The sequence below is a fragment of the Agelaius tricolor genome, unplaced genomic scaffold (genome assembly GCF_023055355.1).
Source record: "Agelaius tricolor isolate 1412-34295 unplaced genomic scaffold, bAgeTri1.0.p SCAF_12, whole genome shotgun sequence".
Lineage (NCBI taxonomy): Eukaryota > Metazoa > Chordata > Aves > Passeriformes > Icteridae > Agelaius > Agelaius tricolor.
This window is the reverse complement of record NW_027269272.1, coordinates 10,239,956-10,263,426: the sequence shown is the minus strand read 5'-3', so window position 1 is coordinate 10,263,426 and position 23,471 is coordinate 10,239,956. Positions and strand designations below refer to the sequence as shown.

The window sequence follows — 23,471 nt, the reverse complement described above, 5'->3', positions numbered from 1 at the left end:
ATATACCCACCTTCAACTAAGATAAAACAACTTTACATATCCTCAAAACATTGCAAAACTAAAATCCTTCAAAGTAAAAAAAGATCCCTTCTGGTGGGTGTTTTAATGCTTTATGAAGGTCAAAGAAACAAGCTAGACAAAGTAGTTCCCTTCTCTGCAAAGTGAAAGCGGTACATTTTTGTGTGCCTACATTAGCAGTGGGCCTGATCTCATATCTCATCAGTTTGAAATTTCATATTATTCCAGAAAGATAATTAGCAGTCCCAATGGTTTCCAAATACAAGTATTGCTTAAATCAGATTGCCCTGAGCTAGACCACAGAGCTGTCTTGGAGCAGACGTTTGATGGGCAGAACGTGTCCAGTTCAATCGCTCTTAGAGGCCAGGACTAGAAGCCAGAGGTCAGTACATGTCATAGTTCTCTGCCACATCAGAATTCACTGGGAAAAGCACATAATTCCAGGGAAAACAGAACAGGCTTTGGGGAACAGACAGTGACTCACACTGCCTGGAAGCCCCTGGTGTCACAGAGGACTATTTCTGTTTTTTGTTGCCCAGCCCTGGGCACCCCCACCCCTGACTGCTGGACACTGACGGCCCTCGCTGTGTCGTGACACACTGCACCAGCACTTCCACTAAAGGGCTCAAGACATGGGTGTTTGCAGCAAGAAAGAGAAATGTAAATGAACATGGTTCTTTCTTTGTTCGTAACCAAGCAGGATGGTTTGGTTTGGCAGAGAGAGTCATAGTTACAGATAGAAAAAGACTAAAATATTATCCAATGATAGAATTAAGCAGCTACTGATGGACACAACTTTACACACAGGTTAGCTGTGTTCACCAGGTGTAGAAAATATCTTGTATCTTTTTGAGAATGAATATCCACACTGTGAGGTCGGACTCTTCCTCTTCAGGAACTGGACTATTGCTATAAAGGGCACTGGGCAAAGTGCATCAGGACAGACCCCAGGCAGGGCTGTGCAAGTTCCTGAGCACATGAATGGCATTGAATAAAGACATTGTGATACCCGTAAGTTACATACAAACCAAATGATCCCATGTAGCATAGCCTTTCCAAATGGAAAACATGATGGCTGTGGAAAGAAAAATCCATGAGCAGAACTAAAAGTATAGAATGAAACATCCTCAGTACCAGGCCTGGAACTCCCTTAGCTGTGAAAAATTTTACTTATTCATGTGTTAAATAAATAGTTATATAAATACATGGATGGATAATGCTCTCTCTTAGTAAAAAGACATTTTGTGCTACACAAGTCCCACATATATCCCCTTGTCTCAAGCCAAGCCCTAGGTAACCTTAGCCCTGAGCGCTGGGAAGGCAGGAGACAAGAGGAGAGCAAGTGCCAGAAGCAACTCTGCTCCTCCAAAATCAGGCCACTGGGGTGAAGTGTGGTAGGAGGATAAAGCCATGCTAATTCCCAGTGCTAACAGGTGTTTCAGGAATCCTGTCACTGAAGGTGATTATAATTTTTCACGAGTGCCTGTGAAAATATGTGCTGCTAAAAATGCCACGTGAGAGAAGAAGTACTTGAAATACTGTACACAGGTCTATTAGTAGTCACTATGTTTGAAAATGTTGACAATTTTCATTCATTTTAAAGGAACCCTTTCTAACATTTGACGTGACCACCTGATCATGCTCTGGACACATCTGTGAGCAGGGTGTTCTTTTATAGTGTATGAACTTCTAATGACCTAAAAAAACATCTTCCCCTATAGTTTACATGAGGGCTTTAGTCAACAGCATATACCCTTCAGCTGTTTCTCCTCATGACATCCTGCCTGTTAAATTCTTTGCTTGCCTTGTTTTAATGCTATTGACTTATTTGATGTGAAATCAGAAGCTCTGGGCAATAAGAGAGCCCCATGATTCTGTTGGGTTCTCATAATTTTTTCCTAGTAGTGTAGGTTCCCAATTCTTGTGCTGAAATTCCATAGGTTATGGGCCTCAGGAAGATGCTGTTTGCCTCTGGCCCTCATGAGCATCTCCCTTTCCTGCTGGATGAGAAAAGGGGCTGACTCTTGAACAATGGGGAAAAACTACATCACACATCATGGCTGTTGTATAAAAATATCCTTTTCTTTGTCAGAACTGTGTAACATAGCTAAAATAAAAGCCCAATAGCTGAAGTGAGGCGATAGCAAAGTGATCTTAAGCTAACACAAAATACAATGAAATAAAAAAAGGCAGCAGGAGGAGTCTCCTGGATCTGTAAGCGAAGTGGTCTCTAACAGTGCAATCTGTGTGCAGTGCTACACATCATTCAGCAGAGCCAAGCATGCTGGTTTGTTTTGGCAGGCTGCAGTAAGTGAAGAAGAAAGGCTTTCTGAAAGCCACTTACCATCCTCTGGGAGGAAAAGGTACTCCCTCCCTCCTGCCTGTTCTCAGACAGGAGTTTCCAAACTCTGTTTCCCACTGAACTCTTGACGGCACTTGCTCTGGTGCAGATGGCTCCCAGCCCTCTGGCTGGGTAAGGCAATTCCTCTGGGAAGGTGTGAAATCCCACTCCTAGAAGGCATCCTGTGCCCCGGGGCAAGCGCTGGAGGGCTATGTTAAGCAGCAACAGTGACTTCGCTATCTGATACTCGGCTTGACGTGCAGGTCCTCTTAGCACATGTTCACAAAAGGGGAGTTGTCCAAGGCAGGAAGGCGTTCAGCCAGAATCAGGTTTCAGAGAGATCCTCACCCATTTGAAGCCAACAGGAATTTACTGTCTGACCTCATGGGTCCAAGAATTTGACTATAGTTTGCTTAAACAAACAGTAAAAATAACCTCAATAAAAACAATTATAAAATACTTCAGAAGAGCACTAGGAAAATTATGTAGGACAAGATTTCCTTCGCTAACTGTGAGCTATAACCTTTGCATTGCTGTTGAATGTTACTTCCAATGCCTGCAAAAGTCCACAAATCAGGATGGAACTACAGGCTAAATTTGCAGTCACTCCCCTCTCTCTGACAGAGGCGTTCTGGAGGAATATTGCCATGAAAGACAGCATAATTTGGCCCAGGATAGTTACTTGTTCATACAGCTCTGTACTGCTAACTCATTCTCCTGTTACTGTCAAATTCAAAACAACAGTTGATTATTAATACAAAGGTGATTAAAAGTAAGGGTCTGTTCAGGAGCACGCAGGATGTGCGAGGTGAGCTGTGAAAGCAGACACTCTCCATGCAGCTTGGAGTGCCTGGGAAGGCTCCCTGGGGACAGTAGACAGCAGAACTGCAAACTCCTCCCTAGGAGTGCCTCAAGTGTTTTCTAGAAGCTTTCCTCTGACGCCAGCAGCCACATTAGAAAGATCCTGTGAATTTATGTAGTCACACCATAAGCACAAGTGTGCACACAAGGTGTTAAGCACTACACAATCTGCCCTTTCTGACCTTTTACAAATTCTTCTTTTCAAGGGACACAAGACCAATCTCTATTTTCCCTCTAAGAACATGGGAAAGAATTTTCCCATCACACTAATTTTTATTACAATAAAATGTGTAGGAGTGAACACTTTGTAATTTTACCCTGTATATATTTAACGTTAAAAGCATTCACTGGCACCTGCTATTTCAACCTATGAAACAGCATATGCAACACATTTTAGGGCTCTTATAACATTTGTATTGCTGTGTTTAAGGTTTTGATTTACATTATTCTGAATTTCTAAACTCCTAGAAATATGATTTATTTCAAATGATACTACTACAGAAAAAAAAATGAAAACAAGAGTCCCTGCAAGAACAATAAAACTAGAGTCCCTGCAAAAACTGCACTATCACTCAATGTAATTACATGATGCAGCATTGTAAAAAAACTCTGGGCACCTTTTTTCAAACTTACAAGTCACTAAAAGACTTGAGTAAATTGTATTGCGCTCTGTGGCCTAACTAATCCACCACTTCAAAATGACTGACAATATTATTTGGAATTCTGGGAACTCCCAAAGATTCAAGATTATGAGCAATTAATACTGATCCTAAAATTAAATTAACAAACAATTAGTAAACCTTCAGCACCTCTGGTTCCAGACCTCCAGTTTCATGATTCATTGCTTTCAATTACTAAATGTCACAGTTACTTTACTCAGAACCAGCCCTGCACATACTCCTATCCCTCAAGTTTTCCAGTAGCCCTTACATTATTGCTGAGGCTACTAATAAAGCAAGTTTTAGGTGACAAATTCACTGTTCTGCTTTCCATTTTCATACTGGCAGTCAATCTAGCTACAGATCTTTCTGACCCTGCATTATCATCTCATTTGGAAACATAATCTTTTCATCTAAGCTATTTTTTTTAACACCAAACAACTGCCCAAAATGTACTGCTTGATCACACTTTGTAAATGCTTTCAAAAGAAGAGCCTGTAAATTAACTGATATTGGGGATACTGTGGAAAGTAATTTCATGCATCTCAGTGGATCATCACAAAGTGCATTCCTATTGAGATCACTCATTAAAATCAAAACTTCATCTATGCCTTTGCTAAGGAATAAATGCAGAACTCAAGCAACCCACCATTATACTTCCTGTCAATCACTGTAAATTAGAAAGGAAAATACAATATGGTATTAGGTCAGTCAGGGACAAAGGACAGGCACTTTGCTAGAGTTCAGTGCTGCAGAGATCTCCTGTGTACTGCATTTTGCAGTGCAGCAGCTGCAGGGTAACACTCTCACGTCCCAGATTTCTTTGGGGGTTACTAACCCATTCTCTCCAGCACTTCCCCTTGCTGGAAGGTGCTGCTCTGGGGCATGTGTGCCACAACTGCTCCTGAACCAGACTTCACACAGCAGGGCGGTTTGAGCTGTGACCCCAGTGGCCACTGCAGCTGGCCCTGCCCATGGCTGGGTGGCCATGCCCACAGCACAAGCCAGCTGCACTCAGAGTTTCTTACTCTCAGTCATGGCAGCTTTGAAAAGCTGCCAGACTGTAAATCCCATGCAGAGATGAGCAGCCCCCACACTGCACTGAGAGCTGCTGCAGGCAAGGTGCTGTCCTCCTCTGCATCCACAGAGTCCCTGTGGACTGCCAAAGCCCTCGTGTACAAGGGAGATGAAAGCAGCAGGGTGCATGCTCTGCATACTGCTTGCACCAAGAAGGGCCCAAAAATTGAGAATGAAAGAACGAAAGTGAATGGAAACAAGACCATACTTTGGAAGACCTAAGAACTGCAAGAAAGAGGACATTGAAACCTAAAGTTACAAGAATGTGATATGTGGGGACATCAAAAATTCCATTAGTTTCCCCATTTTATTGGACCTCATTGTTTCCAAACTATAAAAAAGCACATGATCTTCAGCACTATTTATACTGAAGTATAAATAAATCTTGGGCTCAAGTACCCAAGATTTAGCTAACTTTTGTGGCTGCAACAGATGAAGAACTTCACCACACCAGTTTACCAGCTAAGCTCCTAAACTCTTACATTTCTCTAGCACTTTCAGGAAAATGACCAAAAAAGAATTTTAAAATTAAAGAAATATAAAATTAGCAAAATAATGTGTGGAGGGAAAATGCCTCAGTACTGAAAGCTGCTTTACTTTAAAGTTGCTTTACTTACAAGAAATTTTGAAGTATGCTCTTATATTTCTCCATTTTTGACTCAGTGACACTGAGTCAAGGATAATTTTCTTAGAGTAAATGCAATTTCTCAAATATTGTACTGATTGTATGGGGGAATCATACTGATTGTATGGAGGGAAAAATGTTCAGGAAAAAATGACTAAAAACCAACACCAAATGTTCAGAGATGATCATACTCTTGAAGCTGGTCACAACTTCTGTTTAAAAATGTGTAAAAACATTATTAAAAGACAGATATCTTCATTAATAATTTATTTCTAACTCCAATTTGAAGTGCTGTTAAACAACAGTTGCTGAAGTTATAAACCATACTGAGAGTTTCTGAAGAACACAAAGATGTAAGAGCCTGCCTCAGTATGAGATGCCACATCTGATGTTACCTCACAGTAACATCATGCAGTTTGATTTATATCAGGAATGGGTAAACTATACAGTAGCCAAATCTAATATAGACAGGATTTCCTGGCACAGAGAATGGCTGAGATACAGCAAGAGACCCAGCCTGGTATCTGTGTGCTTTAAAAAATGGGATTCACTGGGTTCAGAGATTCCCTGAACCTTGCTTCTGTTTTCTGTTTAAAAGGAATGAATCTCTGAAGGGATGGTGCTGGCTGACAGAGTGTGTGAATCAGCACTAACACAATAAACCAGAGCAGCAGCTCCTCAACCATGGAGTGACCTGGCAAACTCAGCTTAGCCTGTGCCAGCAGCATGGCTGTGCTCAAATTCAGATCTCCAGAGCAGGAAGGAAATTTAAATATTCAGTTTAAAAGGAATGGCTAATGATAGTGCAGGACAAAGAAAACATTGAGTTTCCTGTTAACCTATAGGCACATATCACCTGTAACATAAGCAAACTCAAACAGTAAAAAAAGTGCTGCTTTTCTCTGATTGTGTTTTAAAGTTTGGTGCCAAGAACCATGATCTGACCAATGTTAATTTTAAAAGTGCATATTGCTGTTGTCTTTTCTCATTTTTATTTTTTCCTGTTGCGAATTATATAACTGTGATCAAAAACACCAGATAGCAAATGTGCTTTTCCAGACTGTAAAAAAAGAGAGGGCCAAGTGAATCCAGGAGTCCACTAACTGCCACTGAGTTGTAAAGGCTTAAGATCAGGCCACTGGCCCATAAACTCCCGTCTCAATTAGTGGAATATGTCCTTTCTCCAGCCTATGTTTTGTTGAGGAAAAGCATTCCTTGGGTATTCTAGTTACAGTTTAGGAGTAAAACAGGAATTTGCTGTTGATGTGTGTGATGTCAGAATTTAAGCCTCTAGCTTTGAATTAAAAATGAAAAGGATTTCCTATTATACAATTTTAGTTGGGCTGAAGTGTCTTCCTTACAGTGTATCCATCACTCTACAAAGTCCTCAGTATTTCCTGCATAAAGATCCATTTTCTGAGATTGTTCTGAATAGCTGCTGCCACTCTGCTGCAGCAACTTATTGCACACTGAGACTGGTCCAGCTGGACAAGCTAGTATCATGATAAAATTAACTGTAAAGGGAGAAAATTTATTACTTATAGGTCTCATAGAGAAACATAGATTATTATCATTTAAGCTTCAATTCAATGGATAACCTAAACACATGCTGAACTGGAAAAAGTATATCAGTCATCCTCCTGACTAACAGAAATATTTTGCTATTTAAGATAAGCCAGTGCTTTGCTGCCTCAAGGTGAGATAACTGACCCTACATACAGTTGTGTGGTGATTCATTTTACAAAGGGCTAATAAATGATAGTTTGCTGTTTTAATAAATGCCTAATCAATTGGCAATTATATGTTACTGTGAACTGCAAAGGGTAAGAGGTCTGACAAATAGTCTGCAATGCTCTGTAAAATCCACTTATAAAGTTGGGTATTTTTATCCATTCCTAACGCTCACCTGAACTGGAGAAACTTTCTTTCCACCTAAGGCCCTTCTATATCCAGTATCTATTCATGTAAGGTGTTATGCACGTGAGTCACCCCTACACTGACAGCAATTCCCTCGTGTGAATAGAGCTGGGATCTGCAACACAAGAGTCCAGCTGGTTTAGGGCATTTCTAAACCTTGGAGCACTTGATCTGCATAAGATACAGACAGCCAAAACTACACAGACTGAGCTGTTTCCAAATATTATTCACCTACAGAAAACTGTCAGGAGAAACACCAATATATTTCCCATTTTGGATCTGAAAAACTGGAAACCTTAAAATTAGTAAAAAGAATAATCTTTTAAAGTTCTGATTTAAAATACATGATGTTTTTATTTTCATTGTTTTAACAAGACAAAATGAGAATAAAAGTAGGTTATCAAAAGTGGGTGCTGGCATTCATACTTTTTTTTTTTAATTGACATACACATAATGTATATGAATAGCCACACATTTCTAGTGAAAGACTATGAACAAACACACGTACATATACAGAGATAGAGAAACGTCCTATACATACATACATGAGTGAATATACATATTTATGTGCATACAGTATACAGACAAGATACTATACAGGTACAGTCAGTGCAATATACTGTATAAGGCTACACAAACACCAAGAGAGGCTGGTGGGGTGGTGACAGCCATGGGAACAAAGCCTGGATGGTTGTGACTCAACGCAGACAGTGGGGACAGCCTGGCTGCTGTGTGCTGTTCTATGCATCAGGCACACACAGCTCCAACAGAAACATGGTACAATACACTCAGCTCAAAAAAGGAGGACAAATGGGAGTGTGTGGAGGAAACTGAAATGCATATGAGCAGACAAATAAGGTTGTTCTACCTAGGATACAGGATGTTTGGTTCATTTACAGAGAATGCCTATATATAAACCCATGCTTTCATGAATTCATGCCATTTTTTATTTCTATCTTTTCCTTTAAGAATATTACAAAATTCTTGCCCTGAGTTAAACATAAATACACACAGAAAAGGGGGTGGGGAAAAAGGAAATTGCATGCTTCTGGGTTTTTTTAAATAAAATTTTAACCAAGGCACAATGTCTTCAAGAGTGGTTTCAAGACCATTTGAAATAAACTTAGCAAGTGCTATTGTTCTGGGACTGTGGCAAAACTAATTGTTTGCATACAAAAGTCTCAGAACAAGTTTTGAAGTGAATTTACAAGTTTTAGAAGAGAACAAGTAAATTTATTACATACGCCTTAAAGAGAGATTCCCTGAAGAGGAAGGAATGCTACCAATGCTACCAAATTAAATTATTTTATAGGCAACATATTGATGTTTGGACTGAAATTATTTCACACAAACTACATTATATATTTGTTTAGCATTGGCTGTTACCTGTTTTTAGTAGGACCATGTACAGTCCTGTAAGAGCAGCTAAAAATGAGACGAAGAACTTCCAGATAATTTTCAGTTTCTGTGTTAGGCAGTACACACAGTGGTCTCGCTGAATCAGCGAGCTGCAAGAATCACAGCTCAGGCACAGCTGATCAATAGTGGCATGGGACTTTTGAGGCTGTATCTCTCTCTGTCACTGACCTGCATGAGTGTCTTACTGGAAATATTAGTTACTAGTTCCTGTGGATCCCACTCTGTACACCCATGCCCAAATCTGACTCTCAAAAGAAAGGGTGCAGAGGCCATGCTTGGCTGTTGGCCCCACATTCAAGCACTCAAACTCCAGAGACACAGAGTTGGCATCAACTTCCAGGTGTTCTGGAGGGCACCTCAAATGCCAGGGAACAACCACCTGCATTGTGCTGCATTGGCTGCAGCCTCTGTCCCCATAAATCTCTCTGTTGAGCTGACTGTTCTTCAAAGTGTTGAAACATACATCTCAACTCTACCAAAGCCAGGCACAACATAGCAACCCCCTGAAACCTCTGACCACACAGGTGAGATCTTCTCATGTCTGTCCTGTGCCTGTTCAAGAAACTGTAACTCCCAATCTGAGAAACAACTAGATAAGGAGAGTAAAAAGTGTTGAGCATGAACATGAAAACCTCATAAATGCTGTGTTATTTCATCCTTTGTCAGAATATCATTGCATTTGAAAGGTTTCAACAATTTCTGTCACTTAGCTCACCTCTTTCTGTTTTCTGCTGACAAGCTTACCAAGTTCGTGCAAGAATAAAGTATCAGAGTAAAGGAATGGAATTCTCTTTCTTCTCCTCTCTGCCATCCCACCTGAAATAGTGGCAGCCATACAGGCACTTGATGGCGAGGCAGGATGACAGACTCGAGGTGTGTGCTCAGACCAGTGACTCTGTTCCCACACCTGACACCCTCTTGCTCTGGGGTTACTTTTTCTACAGCTGATCTGCTTTCACCCATTACTTCCTCCCCCTGAAACACTTATTTTATGCCTAAACCCCATGCTATGACCCTTATGGAGAGGGAGAGTCACCAAAGCCATGCTGGGCTCTAGCACCTGCAGTGACAGCAGTGCGTGCTCAGACCCACCTGAGCCTGCTGTCCCCTCAGCCAAGGGACAGAGGCTGCTCCAGCAATGTGGGGCCACACTTAAACCAGAGTCCTGGCAAAGCAGTGCACTGGCCTGCTCCTGCTGCATGACCAACCCAGCTGAGGGAGGAAGAAAAGGTGTTGGGACAGCAGCAGCAGGCTGGTCTGCCAGCAAAAGACAGCTTGGACACATTTGCTTCTCATGCCAATCAGTCAGGTGTGCCTTGGAGGTGAGGGATAATGGATGTGACAATTCCATCTACTTCAAAGTTTGCATTTTATTTTCCTTTTTTAAACATTTTATTTTACTTTTTTTAATAAGCCTTCTCTATTTGCAATTTGCATATTTAGAAATCATTGGCACTGCTCTGGACCCATGCACTGATTAGGTAAGGCCAGATTCAAGCTGAAACTCAACACAATGCAATGTGGAGACTTCCCCAAAGCATTAACATTCTTGTTTTTGCTCTCATCCAGAATGTTGACAGCATATTTTGCAGGACTGTCGACAGCAGAATTTTGCTTTCATGTGTGCAAGAGATTTGTTTTTGCAGGAAAAAGCTGGAACTGCGAAAAGTAATCCAACCACTCCCTCTTGTGGGCACAGGGTTCTGATGCACTTTAGAAAGGCACAAATCGCATAAATCCAAAATCCGACAGATTCTTACAGTGCAAAGTCCCCAGAGGGCTGTGTGATACTGTGTGACACTGCAGGACACAGTTCATGCCTCATGCCCTGGCACTTCCTTCAAGGTGGCAGCAGGCAGGGTGACAGATCCCTGACTCTTATGAACATTCTGTCTGAACAAGAAACTAAAATCCTATGGCTCTGGATTCATTATTCTAAATACACTCAGGCCACACACACTGGTCAAATCCAGACATCACCTCAAGGTAAAATTGGCCCCTGTCCCATCAGTGAAGCACCTGCGCCACGGGTTTGTCTCTGTACCCCGTTGTGGGTTCTTCCATGTCTGTCCATCCTCCCAGGTAGGACCCAGAGGATTTCCTTTCTCCCTGCCATTTGCAAAGCCAGCGTCCCTAAGATTCAGTCTACACCTACATTTCTTTTTCTTTGACTACACAGACACTAAAATTTCTCCATGACAGGGACATTTGAGAGAGACAATTTTAAAAGTGTTCTGAGTAAAATATATCTGGTTTTCCACTTTTAGACATTTAAATGCATTTCATTGTATCGATGACACATAAACAAAGTAAAACCACTGTCACAGATACAGCAGATTGCACCCCAAATAGGTTTTTTGCACTTTATAATTTCACAAGAACCAAACCTTAAGCAATTCCTTAATTGAGAGCCATACCTTTACCAATCTACTTCCATCTGCAACCTCTTACTTTCTCATCTATTACACTGAACTTATGAATCCTTGGGGCAGGAACAGCCTTTGTTCCATGCATACTGTCTACCAGCCAATAACTGTGACTCTTGGACACCACCACAGTCAATATTGTGGTAGATCCTAGTGGCCAACATTAAGCAGGTTTTGTATCCAGTGACAATCCCAAGCCTTAATAAATGTGATGGCTAAACATAAGGAGTAATTAAGTTCCTTTAAGTGAATATCTTCTCAGGCAAAAATAGAAACTACCATCCAAAGTAATAAATAGTGCATAGAAAGTCCAGACCAAAGCCCCATGGGGCTCTGATTACAGAGCAAGCAGCATGGGACTGTTCCCACACTGTGGACACATATTTTGGATGAAGAAAAAGATCAAGTGTCAAAAAGGAGCAGCCATAACCTTGGCTCCAGGAGCACAGAGACAGACATCTCAGAGGCACTGCACTGGCTCAAGAGGAACACTTGGCATATACACACAGGGGGAGGAAAAGGGTTGCCACTGTCCCATGAATTGTTTAGTATGTTTTGCTATTCTACGTCCAAAATATACAACAGACTTTCAGAACTTTTGAAAATTAGAGGAGAAAAGAAGGACAGAGAAAATTCTAAGAGTGGCAATTAGCACAGTAGTTAGATATTCCTTTTGAATAGAAATCTGGGAGTGCATGTCCCCTGAGATCTTTAACCAGCAGCTCAGGGGGATCATTTTTCCCTTTGGTCCAAAAGGCAAGGATGACAGAAGTTGATTCTTTCTTTGCAAATCCTTGTGCATGATAAAAGCCAAAACAGCAGAATCACTAGAGTCTGATGCTGGTTCTAGGTTGAGATTCATCCAGGAGTGCATGTAGCACAGATTGACAGTACTGAGAGCTGACATGGGTCTGTGCTGTGTAACACACACAAATTCTCTTGCTAGCACAATTTATTTTTGCTAACATTTCCCTAGTAATCAAAGTGGATGAAGGACTACTTCCACAGAGTCCTCCATCTACCTGCAATGACTGTATTTCTTTCATATAGGGGAAGCTAAAAGAAAGACTGCTGTGATCAGATATGGAACAGTGGATCTTGATTTATAGGTGCTCATTTCTCAGCAGCAAAACTCATCAACTGCAGAATCAGGAACCCAGCTCTGCTACTGTGCCCCACAGCTGCAAGGTGTTTGCTGACTCCTTGAACTCTTGTACACTACTGCTGGGAAAAAATGGCAACTTTAAGCTGAGAATAATAGAAGAGCACAGATGCTTTGTTTATGCTCACAGAGTATTCACTTTCAGATGCACATTTGCCAACTAAAGCATGATAATGCCAATTCATTGGGGAAGTACTGTGTCTAGGTGCCTTCAAAATAATTATAGCCATAATGGTAACAATTTGCATTCCCAGCATTCACTAATTACAGGGTGACCACAATGTTTACAAGGCATACAAAGACTATAATATGTTTTGTATTCACAACTAAAGCTAGAGATATTACAAGCTCGGCTTGTGATTTTTAACTGACCCAGTATAGGAGGAACTTAGGCATGAGACAAATTTGTAGCTGTGTTGCTAAAGAGTACTCATTACTTGTCAAAATTCAATTCCAAATAATTAAAGTTTTTTGTATTTTTACAATGGGCTTTTACTGCACTTAAACAGCAAGGTATTGCTCTACTTGTGCAAATGAGAAGCAGCTAAAATATGTCTCAGCTTCTTTGTGGTACTTCCATCATGATTTTGTTCTAAAATGGAACCATTAGAATAGGTGTTTGGGATTTTTTAGCTTTTCCTAATCTCATGAACACAAAGACAAACCCCCCCAGCTGCATATTCAAAGTAGAAAATCTGCTTCTTACTTCTCTACCTACATTGCTGTGTTGGAAAACTGTGCTGGGACACTCCTGGTCTCTGCTCCCTGGCTCTGTGAACCTTGGATTTCCATGTCTGTACCACAGCTCCCTCGGCCTGCCAGCCCCAGGCACCATCCTCCCCCAGCACTTGGTTATTCTACAAATCTTTTCTATTTTCCTACCTAGATTTGAATTAAAGGAGCCAACTTGTATCTAAAATTCTTGTCTATCAAAGACACATTCTCATACAAACTATTGATGGATTCACTTCATTTGGTGCAAGACAATGGTCAAGTCCACTCTTGGGAGTCCCTTTCATTTTGCTATATTATAAAATAAGTGAGAGCTGTCCTGAATTCTGGAGGGTAATGGTTGGTTTGTCCATCTTGTGCCTTCTGTTGTGTTTACCAGTGCGGTAAAATGCTGCCTCAGCTTGCAGAGAACTCAGGCAGATGCCAGGCAAGTGATGAAGTGAGCTGCAATTTTTCTAAAATCAGACACAAAAAGTTTCAGTGTTGATGCTGATATATTTTCTAGCTTTTTCTTCATTCCTTCCATGCATGTTGAGACTCCTTAACTCATAACCATCGATGTATTTTCATTCCCTTCTCTGAGTTATTCCTTCTAATTTCAGCATGGCTTCTGAATTTTACTTTGATCACCTCTGTAAAGTTTAAATCTTCTTTCCTTGCTTAAATTGGAGCTAGGTATCACTGCCTGGTCCCCCACAAAAATACACCAAACCTTAAGAGGCATACAAACCCTCAGAATTAAGATAACATACCTTGAGGAGGCAACAGGAAAGGACAGTGGTGTCTGGCCACTGAAAAGCAAGAAACTAACAGGCAGCATGAAGAGAGGCTGCACATTTGCAGATAAGGAATACACTTTTGTGGAAATCTATGTGAAAATAAGTTCTGCTTTGCAGGAAACCTAAAATATGAAACTCTAGCTATCAGTAGTTTTGTTTCAAAGAGTGTGGTTTTCTTCAGACCATCTGTATGTGGGATTTTCCAATCACTGTCTCCCAATTAATGAAAACAAACCTCACTTTGCAAAGTTCATTGGCAGAAAAAAAAAAAAACCTAAGGTGTTTATATGATATCTTTTTTTTCTTAAAATGGAAACCAGGGGGATTTTTCTGTGCTGAAGACTGTTTCAGAGAGGCACGGCAGTGATACAGAGAGGATTTTATGTACATTACAACTCTGGGTGCAAGACGTTCTGCTCTCCAGCAGAGGGACTTCCACCGTCTGCTTGAAATGTTTTCTTCTTTTGTGACAGACATGCTCAGTGCACACCTAGCCTGTGTGCCACAGGGATATCTGAGCTCATCGATGGAATGCAATCCTTTGTTACCCCGAGGTGAAGATGTGGAAACGATAGGATGGCAGGGAAACATCATTGCACAGCAGTGATACCTGTGACTCCAAATCCTGCTTGCTTTACTCCAGTGAGCAGCTTTGTTCACTGTAGCTGTCCTGTGGCAGGATTGAGCATTTTCCACTGCAGGGTGAAACCCTTGACCATGCCTGCTACAGAAATCTCAGGTGCTCTGCTAGCACAGAGCTTCCAGCAAAATGGGTGAGGAGTGATTTACTGGGGTAGCTGTGGAGACCCTGTTTATTGTACTTTATAAACCCCTCAAAGTGGTTAAATTCTACTGTTCTCTGTCCACTTAGATGGCTACAAAAGACAGTTGTTTTCATTTGCACATAAAGGCCAAACACAGATGGACTTTTACTATCTCTAATGTTATTCACACACTTCTTTTCTGTAAGATATAACTTGCTTTACTCTCTACAACATTTCTCCATTCCCTGTAACATTTTGTGAACAATGTCATACCTTTATAGAATGAGAATCACATAGGCTGAAAAATGCCTTTAACCCAGCACTGAAAAGCCCCCTACTAAACCATGTCCCCAGATGCCACATCTACACACCTTTTAAATATCTCCAAGGATGGTAGAATGGACTCTTCCATTTCCCAGGGCAGCCTGTTTCTTGACAACTCTTTCTGACAAGAAATTTTTTTCTAATATAAACAGGTGGTATCCTACTGTGTGTAAGTGTTAAAGCAGGTCACTGACCATTACCCTGTGGATTATGGGGCCTTCATTCTGCTCCCTGTGTCCATCTTCCAGCTCAGGGGGTGGTACCTGGAGAACAGCTGGACCTACTATTGAACACCGAAGCAAAGAAGGCATTAAGTAACTCAGATTTTTCCTCACCTTTTGTCATTATGTTCTCTCTGCCATCCAAAAAGAGGATGGAGATTCTCCTTAGACTTCCTTTGGCTGCTAATGTTTCTATAGAAACATTTTTTTTGTCATCTGTCTTTTATGACAGTAGACAGATCAAGTGCTAGTCATGATTTGGCCCTTCTAAGTGTCTCCCTCCATAACCTCATGACACCCTTGTCCTCCTGAGTTGCTTGTCCCTTCTTCCAACTTTCATAAACTCTCTTTTTTCCTGAGTCCCAGCAAAAACTCTATTCAGACTCGATTCAGTCTGGTCATCTTTCCTGCTGGTTTGTCTTTTGGCACTTGAGGATGGCCTGCTTCTGCATTTTTAACATTTCCTTCTTTCCTTTCTTTACAAGACAATACATCCTATCTAGAATACTTCTCTGCTCTTTATACCCATCTCTGTAGGATGTTTTTATTTAGATATGCATTTAGGAAATGCAGCTATGTGGCACTTTTGTTGCTTAAAAATATTCTACGCTCCATTATTACAGTTCCAAGCCCCCCCACCTGACTTCCTCTGCTACTTCCTTAATTTCTTAAACTTTGTCCTTTCACAACAAATAACTTCAGTTCCAGGATAAACTTATGCTTATCTTTCAGTTTAAATTGAGACAATTCAGTACTTCATCCAAGGCTGCTTTGTGCAATCAACACTTTCCAAATGCCCTCACCATTTCCCAGAGCTAAGGACAGAAGGTAGATTCTCAATCTGGCTCAGCATTTTGGTAAATGCTGGCTGCTCCTACACTAACAGAATTTTTAGTGTTCTCCATCAGAGACCAGCCACATAATTAATCTCTGCTCATAAGCCATTTCTTCTTATTTTTAGGAGATCCCTCTACTGCTTCCCATCAATATACCATAGATATATTCTGTGAATACTGATTAATCCTCACCATTCCTACATCAATAACCAAACAAGAAATAAGAAAATAAGGCATAGGGGAGTTAAATTACAATACTTACATAATTACCTAACATATGATTGGACTTATAATATAGGTTTCCTTACATAAGATCTATTTTTAATTACTAAGCATAGTCACCACTTTTTTGAATTGTATTAAAAATGATGGGTTTTGAGAACTCAGTTGCAAATTTGTCTTTTTTCTCCAAATTAAGCATTTTGAAAACCACAAGTCTGGGATTCATGAAGATTTGAGAAAACCAATTAACAGCAATTTGCCCTTTCCCAGATCTTATATTCCTGTTTGAATGTTAGCTGTGCCCATCTGATCAACAAAGAGGGGAATAACACAATACATCTTAATCTTTTGGAAAGTCTAATTTGCTCATTATGATATTGTTAAGGAAAGCAGTATCAATACAATCAATAGCCACAGCACACAAAAATAGATACCCTGTATGCCACAACCCAGCAGATTGAGAATGGGCTAACAGCCCAGCTGTTGGAAACACATTTCACCCATCAACCATTATTTGCACATTAAGATAGAACAGGTGTTGAAAGAACAATCAATGTTTGTATCTGCCACGGAGATAAGACTTTTGTCATTCCTCTGAAATCAGGGTCAAATCCACACCTTTAAAAATTATGCTATCATAGTAAATGGCAATATAATAGATGGACAGTAAGAGATTGTCAGCTGGAAGGGAAGATTTAGGGAGAGAAATCTTGTACTGTTTTTTCTTGTTTTTCATGAAGTCATGACCGTACCATACATTATTCAATTAACAAGATCACCCTTCTACAGTCACTCGAAAATTCCTCTTATCATCTTTGTTCCTTTCTTCTGTATGAATTGAGGTGGATTTTTCCCTCCACAGTTTCAGTGAACCCTGGCTGCAGCTTCTAAGAGGCTCATTATCTCTTCTATCACATCAGCTTCTGCTTTCAAGGCTTATTGTTTAGTTCTTAGTATAAACTGACAGGCTAAAATCCCTTCAAAACACCCAAGGTGCCTTTGCCACTGAGTAAACAGCAAAGCATCAGGAGTGCTGTAAAACCCATTTAATCAAAAATATATACTACATGAACACTGGGACACTGAAATCCTTTGGAAGTACAATTACCCTAATTTCTTCCTTAGATGAAGGAACACTTGATGTGTTATTTAGGTGGGCCGTCATTTTGAATCTCCATTATAGATTTGATTTGCTTATGTAAAACATGCTTTAGAAATGTGCAGGGTTCTCTCAGTCTTCATGTCTGGCAGCACTCAGAAGTAATACAATCATATCAGTTCATACAGGTTACAGAGCTGTAACCTGTACAGACTTGGCTATCCAAATATAACCTTCCTAACAAGTTGCTGGCTGTCTGGAGTGAGTAAATCAACTTAGTCTTGTGGTCTTTGCTTTGGTCGAGACATAATTGGAGCAACTCACCAAGATACAAACACAAATATGTGATTATTGCAAAGCAGTCCTCAGGGAGAATTCCACTCAAACCTCAGTGACATTCAATAGTATTTTGGGGACTAACTCCCTGAAAGCCAGACAAAAATTCTCCATCAAAATAAGGGTGCCTGTGTGTGCATACACATATGCATGTGCACCTAAATCCATCTGTGCTCCTGTCTCCTTGTGCACACACACCCCACACATACACACCAGTGATGCAGTGCCACAGTGCTTTGACAGAAGCCATTCACATGGTGTTTAAGCAAAACCTCTTCTTTCAATTGCTACTCTCAGCTAGTTCTGTCAAATTAATAATACAGGTCTGTGCAACAAAATGTTACAATATCAGTATTAGCATATAAAATAAAGGTAAGTATAGGTTTCCCATGTCTTTATTACTTTTCCATTTTCTCTCTACTGGAGAAATTTGCCAAACCCAAACACTTTCATTTTTTCGTATGTGGCAGTTTTGTTTCTGATGACGACAAAAAAAGTATCTCTGTTTAAGATAAAAGGAGATGTTGCTCCTTTGATTTGGTTGTTTGTTTTTTTTTTTTTTTTTTTTGGTTCCTAACAATATACAATAAATATAACTACAGTGGACTATTTAATAGTCCTGTAAGAATTACATGGTCTATAGCTGAAGAGAGTCTAGCTGCCTCAACTAAACAAAATCACTTGCTGTAAGAGCAGTTTTCAGGACAGTGATAAATCACAGTGTAATACAATCATGCATTAAGCTCCAACCAGATGTGAGACTGGCACAAATATTAAAGTACAACTGGGCAGAAGTCAAGTATGTACAAGTCATTGACAACATTGGTGTAAGTGCTCTAGACGAGACATTTAAAAGAAATTTACATAAAAACATAGATTAAATTTATCAAAGTTTGATAAATTTTAAGACAGTAAAAAAGTACAGAAAGCATGAAAAAATAAAAAACCCAGCCAGTTCATACTGTACAGTTTTACTACATTTATATTACAGAATGAAGACAGAAAAAGATACGAGGAATTAAGAGCAAAGAAAATTCTGCTGGCTGTGGCCAGCGGAATTTCATTGCCAATGGGAGATGCGCACACACAGATGCACGCACACGCACAGAAAATAAAGACATAAAGCAAAAGAACCATTTACTGTAACAAATGACAGACAGAGAGGTGGGGACATTTGGCATGTTGCAGCACATGGAGTCATTCCCGATTGGCTAACGATGGTACCTGGCTCGGCTGGAGCTCGCCGGGCTGCCGGAGCGGCGCCACCGACGCAGGAGGCACTCCTGACGTGCTCGCGGAGCGGCCCAGCCGGCAACTCGACTTGGACTCTGCAAGGGAGAGAGAGGAACACCAGTGAGCAGGAGCAGGGGACTGCTGCAGCCAGCTGAAACACTGTGCTTCCAGGATTCCCTTGAAATGGAGACTCCGGCCTCGGTAACCAGTTAAAGTCTTGGACATACGGCTGAATCACGAGCAGAAGTTGAGATCAGGAGAGGGATTCAGGCAGGACTCATGCCATGTCCTGGCCTCTTTGCTCTGGCATCTCTGAAGGACAGAGCATAAAACAGCAGACAGGAAGAATACAAAAGAAGCATTCCTGTTTCCCCACTTCCCTGCTCCCCAGCACCTTTTCTACTCTTCATGTAATACAGCAGTGATTAAGGGAGTTACAGAGGCTTCTGGTTTCACCTCTCCATCCCAGAGCTGAGGGACATGACAGCCCAAAGACTGCTTGTGCTGAAGGAAAGCATGAAATGCCAGAAAATAAAGGAGGAGGTATGTAAAAGTGGTGAGGATGCTGTCACACTTGGGGATTTGGAATGACACCAAAAATTCTTGGGAATCTCATGTCAGTAGCAATGAATTGAGAGACATAAAGTAGGAAGAAGAGAAAAATCAAAACATCAGCAGTGGCAAAGTCAGTTGCCCAGAATCAAGATGATAACAGAAGCAATGGTTGCCTTGAGAGAAAGCTCAATTTCAGAGAAGAACTTCACAAAAATGACAGTGTTATTTGATTTTCCTTCTACTGCTTTATATGGAGTAATTTCTGAGAAGGCTCCCCATTGATTTCCAGCACAGGTTACTATTGTACACACTGACAATGAGGTGACCATGCAGTTCAGGAGGCCTGGATGAAAGTTTTTATATCTAAGCCAGGCTGACATCCATGTACTACCCTAGTGTTCAGCTGGTCTGGGGGAATCTGCCATTTTCTGAAAAAGGGATCTGCCTGTTTCTGCCCAAGAAATGTTTTTGTCCTTGCATTTCCTTTATATGGCTGAGGAAGCAGCTCTCAGTCTATGACTTTGCTCAGAGCAATGTGTTCATTCTCCTCATGTTTCATAAACCTTCTTCCCAACCCTGCACCTGCTTTTTGTATTTAGTGGACAAACACCGAAAACATTTGGACTCACCAGATAGATTTGGTCCAATAACAGAGTCTCACTGTTCACATTGGCAGTGCTGCTTTGCCATGAATAACAAGTAATTACAATACCATGCTTCATCAGAATTTAAAGAATTTCTAGGTTTTTTTAAAATAAGATTTGAAGAATTCTTCCTATCCAATTCTATGTTTTCAAGAAGAAAGGAAGGACCTATGCTTCGTGCAGTTGTGGTTTAGCAAGTTTGTCTCTGAAGCACATCTTTTCCCTGTGTCTGTCTGAAATTTATTTTGTCATGCCTCATTTAAAGAGCTGCTTTGTCTGTGTTTGTTTTACACTGATTTCTCTATTTCCTATGTGGGTCTCTAGTATCACCACTGGCCACTGGTTGGGCCACAGCTTGAAAGGAAGAAGATGCCTATTGCCTGCATGACCTTGAAGTCATTTGGCACACTTTGGAAACTTGAGGACAGCTGGCACATTACTCCACATACCAGCACCATGCTGAAATGGATTCTTCCACTCTCACTGATGCTTTCTCATTGTCACCTTCAATGCTTATTTTCTTCAGATATTTCAGAATTCAATAGAGCATGGAGAAGAGTTATCCACTTATTCTGGAGCACTTAGACCAATGAAAGCATCTGTATGGGTGAATATTCATCAACTAAATATTAATAGGTTAGTTAACATCCAGCTGGCTGAGCAGCAAAAATATTTATGCTGCTTGCCGAATGCATTATTCAGTTCACTCTCTCCGAGTGAGTCTGTAAACACACCGCGAGTCAACACAGCCACAGGCACACAGAAAGGGGCAGACTGGCCTCCTCCATAACCTTGCTTTTGTACACAGTCTGCTGCTTTGCTTTTTTTGGACTTGGGCAGTTACTCTGAAGGTTGATTAGGTTTGTTTTTGTTCTGATTTCACACTGTCTGTGTGCCAGATTTCTGACTGTTCCTTTCAGTAATATAGATATAATAATGGATCTCATTATTATATCTCATCTCATCTCTTGGAATTCTGCTGGGGTTTCAGAAAGGACAAGAATTGGGATTTTTTCAGTTGTTTTTCTTTACTGCTAAGTAAAGATTCTATTTCTGCTGTGACAAGCAGAATCAGACACTCAGTGCATAAAAAACTCCAAGACACTGTCTGACTATGCTTCTGAATTATTTTCTTTGCTTTAGGAAAGCAGAAAGAAGTGTCATAATTTCCAGTTTGGATCTGTGAGCAACAGCAAGAGATTACCATTTCCTTGCCAAAGAGACTCCTTTCATCTGGCATCAAAGTAATAAAACCTATCACACAGATGAAGTATTAGTTCCTTTATCTCCCTGTAATATATGTTCCAGTATTAAGGAAACTATTGTGATTTCCATGGTGATCCTCACCAAAAGGTGCTTCAGACATGGCTCCATCTAGCTTTTTCTTGTATCAGTGGCAATATTTTTAGACCAAATAAATACTGTATTCTACTGTAATTAGTGGTCTGCGTAACAGCACACCACTTGGGGGAAAAATAGTCCATAAAAGGTCTGTTCTTTAAGTGCTGCACAACTCACTGCTCTGTATTCTGCAGCATGTTATTTTTCAGCTATGGGCAGCTTATTCACTCTGCTGGGGCTATCTGGGTTTTCCTATTCAATGCCAAGAATCTTAAAGGAAAAACTACTGCTAGTAAATATCAGGGATGGTTTCTAGCATTTAGAAATTCGTGTTTATCTCTTGTGGATGATACTGAGACAGCTCAGTATTAACATCTGAAATGAGTATTCTTGGACATCTTGAGAAGTCTCTTAGTGACAGAATTTCATTGTGTGGAGCTGAGTTCTATCTGCCATCCTGAGAGGCACATGGGGAAGGCCCTGTAGGCCAGGGGATGCAGGGCATGTGAGCAGCCTTTAGAGATGCTCTTTGCAATCAATGGGCAGCATGAGGTCTGAATTCAGCAGATTCTTGGGGGTAGCCAGGAGCCTGTGAAATATTATGCACAAAACTGTTCATAAAATTCACTTGGTGTATTTGGAAATTTAGCGGTGTTATTTTGCACAGCTTCAAATGTCGCATCTCTCACAGTGACATGATTTGAAAAGTGCACTGCAGGTCTCTGGGAGCCAGATACAGTGTTAGGGGGGCACAGTGGGTCTCAGTCCCCTCTCAAGGCACCCACAGTGCCCACAACACTCAGACAGTGGAGTGGGACCACAGCCCCCTGACACCAAACCCACAGACAAAATCAGCTGCAATGGGCTGAGCATCACTGCACTCTTGGGTTTAAACTCAGCACCAGGAGGGTTACACATGGAACCAGGCAAGCATTTAGTTCCAAAGGGCAGCATTAAGGATGAGAATTTTGAGAGAGACTGTGCAACACAGAAATACAGGCTTTTCAAGCACAAATAGGATTGCCTTAAAGTTGTGTATTTAATTATGTGTCTAAGCACTCATATAAATGGCTGGTTTTCCAAAACTGCAGGGGCTGCCAGCATGACTAAAGATGTCGAGGCTTGGCTGATTGTATTTGGGACATGGGGTGTTGTAGGATTTTCCTCAATAATACACAGTGCTGAAATGCCACAAGATTTTATGGAAATATTTTCAATCAGTTTTATACCAACGTGCTATGGCTTTCTATATTTTCCAGAAGTACAACAACCCTTCACAATTTTAATTTTTGGATCTTAATGGGAAGAGTTCTTTATCCATCCAAGGAAGGCTTCATTCTGCCTATCCTAATCTTAATTCAAAAAAATGCTCTGGCTGTCACTTACATTGGAGAAGCTCCTTATCCTGTCACAGTCTCTTCTTTGTACATGAAAAGAGAAATATTGCTTATTTGCTACAGCTGCCAAGAAATGCATTTTGAATTAAACAAGGCAATGTGACAGGCTGGGAGCAATCACATAAAAAAAAAAAGAAGAAAAAGAAGAAAAAGAAAGCATGTATGCTGGAAAAATACATCACACCAAGTGTCTTCATACTGGCCTAAAAAGAGCTGAGTAAGCTGAAGTACAGCTTGAAGTTATGAAACATTATGGTGCAATAAACTATATAGTATTATGCTATCTAAAAAAAGCATTTAGTACTTTGCTATTGGCAGAAGCCAGTTAGTGCTAAAATATCACAGCAGCACATCAAACTGAGCAGTTTTCACAAGGGGAGCACTGAACCTGTGGAACTCAATGTTACCAGATATCCATAGGTCAAAAGTTTTGCAAGTCTCAAACCCAAGTCAGGTAATGAGCAAAACCATGTCTGGAAAGGA

The 23,471-nt window shown here is 40.7% G+C and overlaps 1 protein-coding gene across 5 annotated transcripts in view; it reads right to left on the bottom strand.

Annotated features, from left to right (window-relative positions):
- The window catches only part of NYAP2 (neuronal tyrosine-phosphorylated phosphoinositide-3-kinase adaptor 2), a 135,686-nt gene that overhangs the window by 8,250 nt on the left and 103,965 nt on the right, over positions 1 to 23,471 (bottom strand). For all 5 annotated transcript variants that reach the window (XM_071437520.1, XM_071437521.1, XM_071437522.1 and 2 more), the window contains one exon: positions 19,043 to 19,146. In XM_071437520.1, coding sequence (XP_071293621.1) covers positions 19,043 to 19,146 — 104 coding nt within the window. The remainder of the gene's footprint in view (positions 1 to 19,042; positions 19,147 to 23,471) is intronic.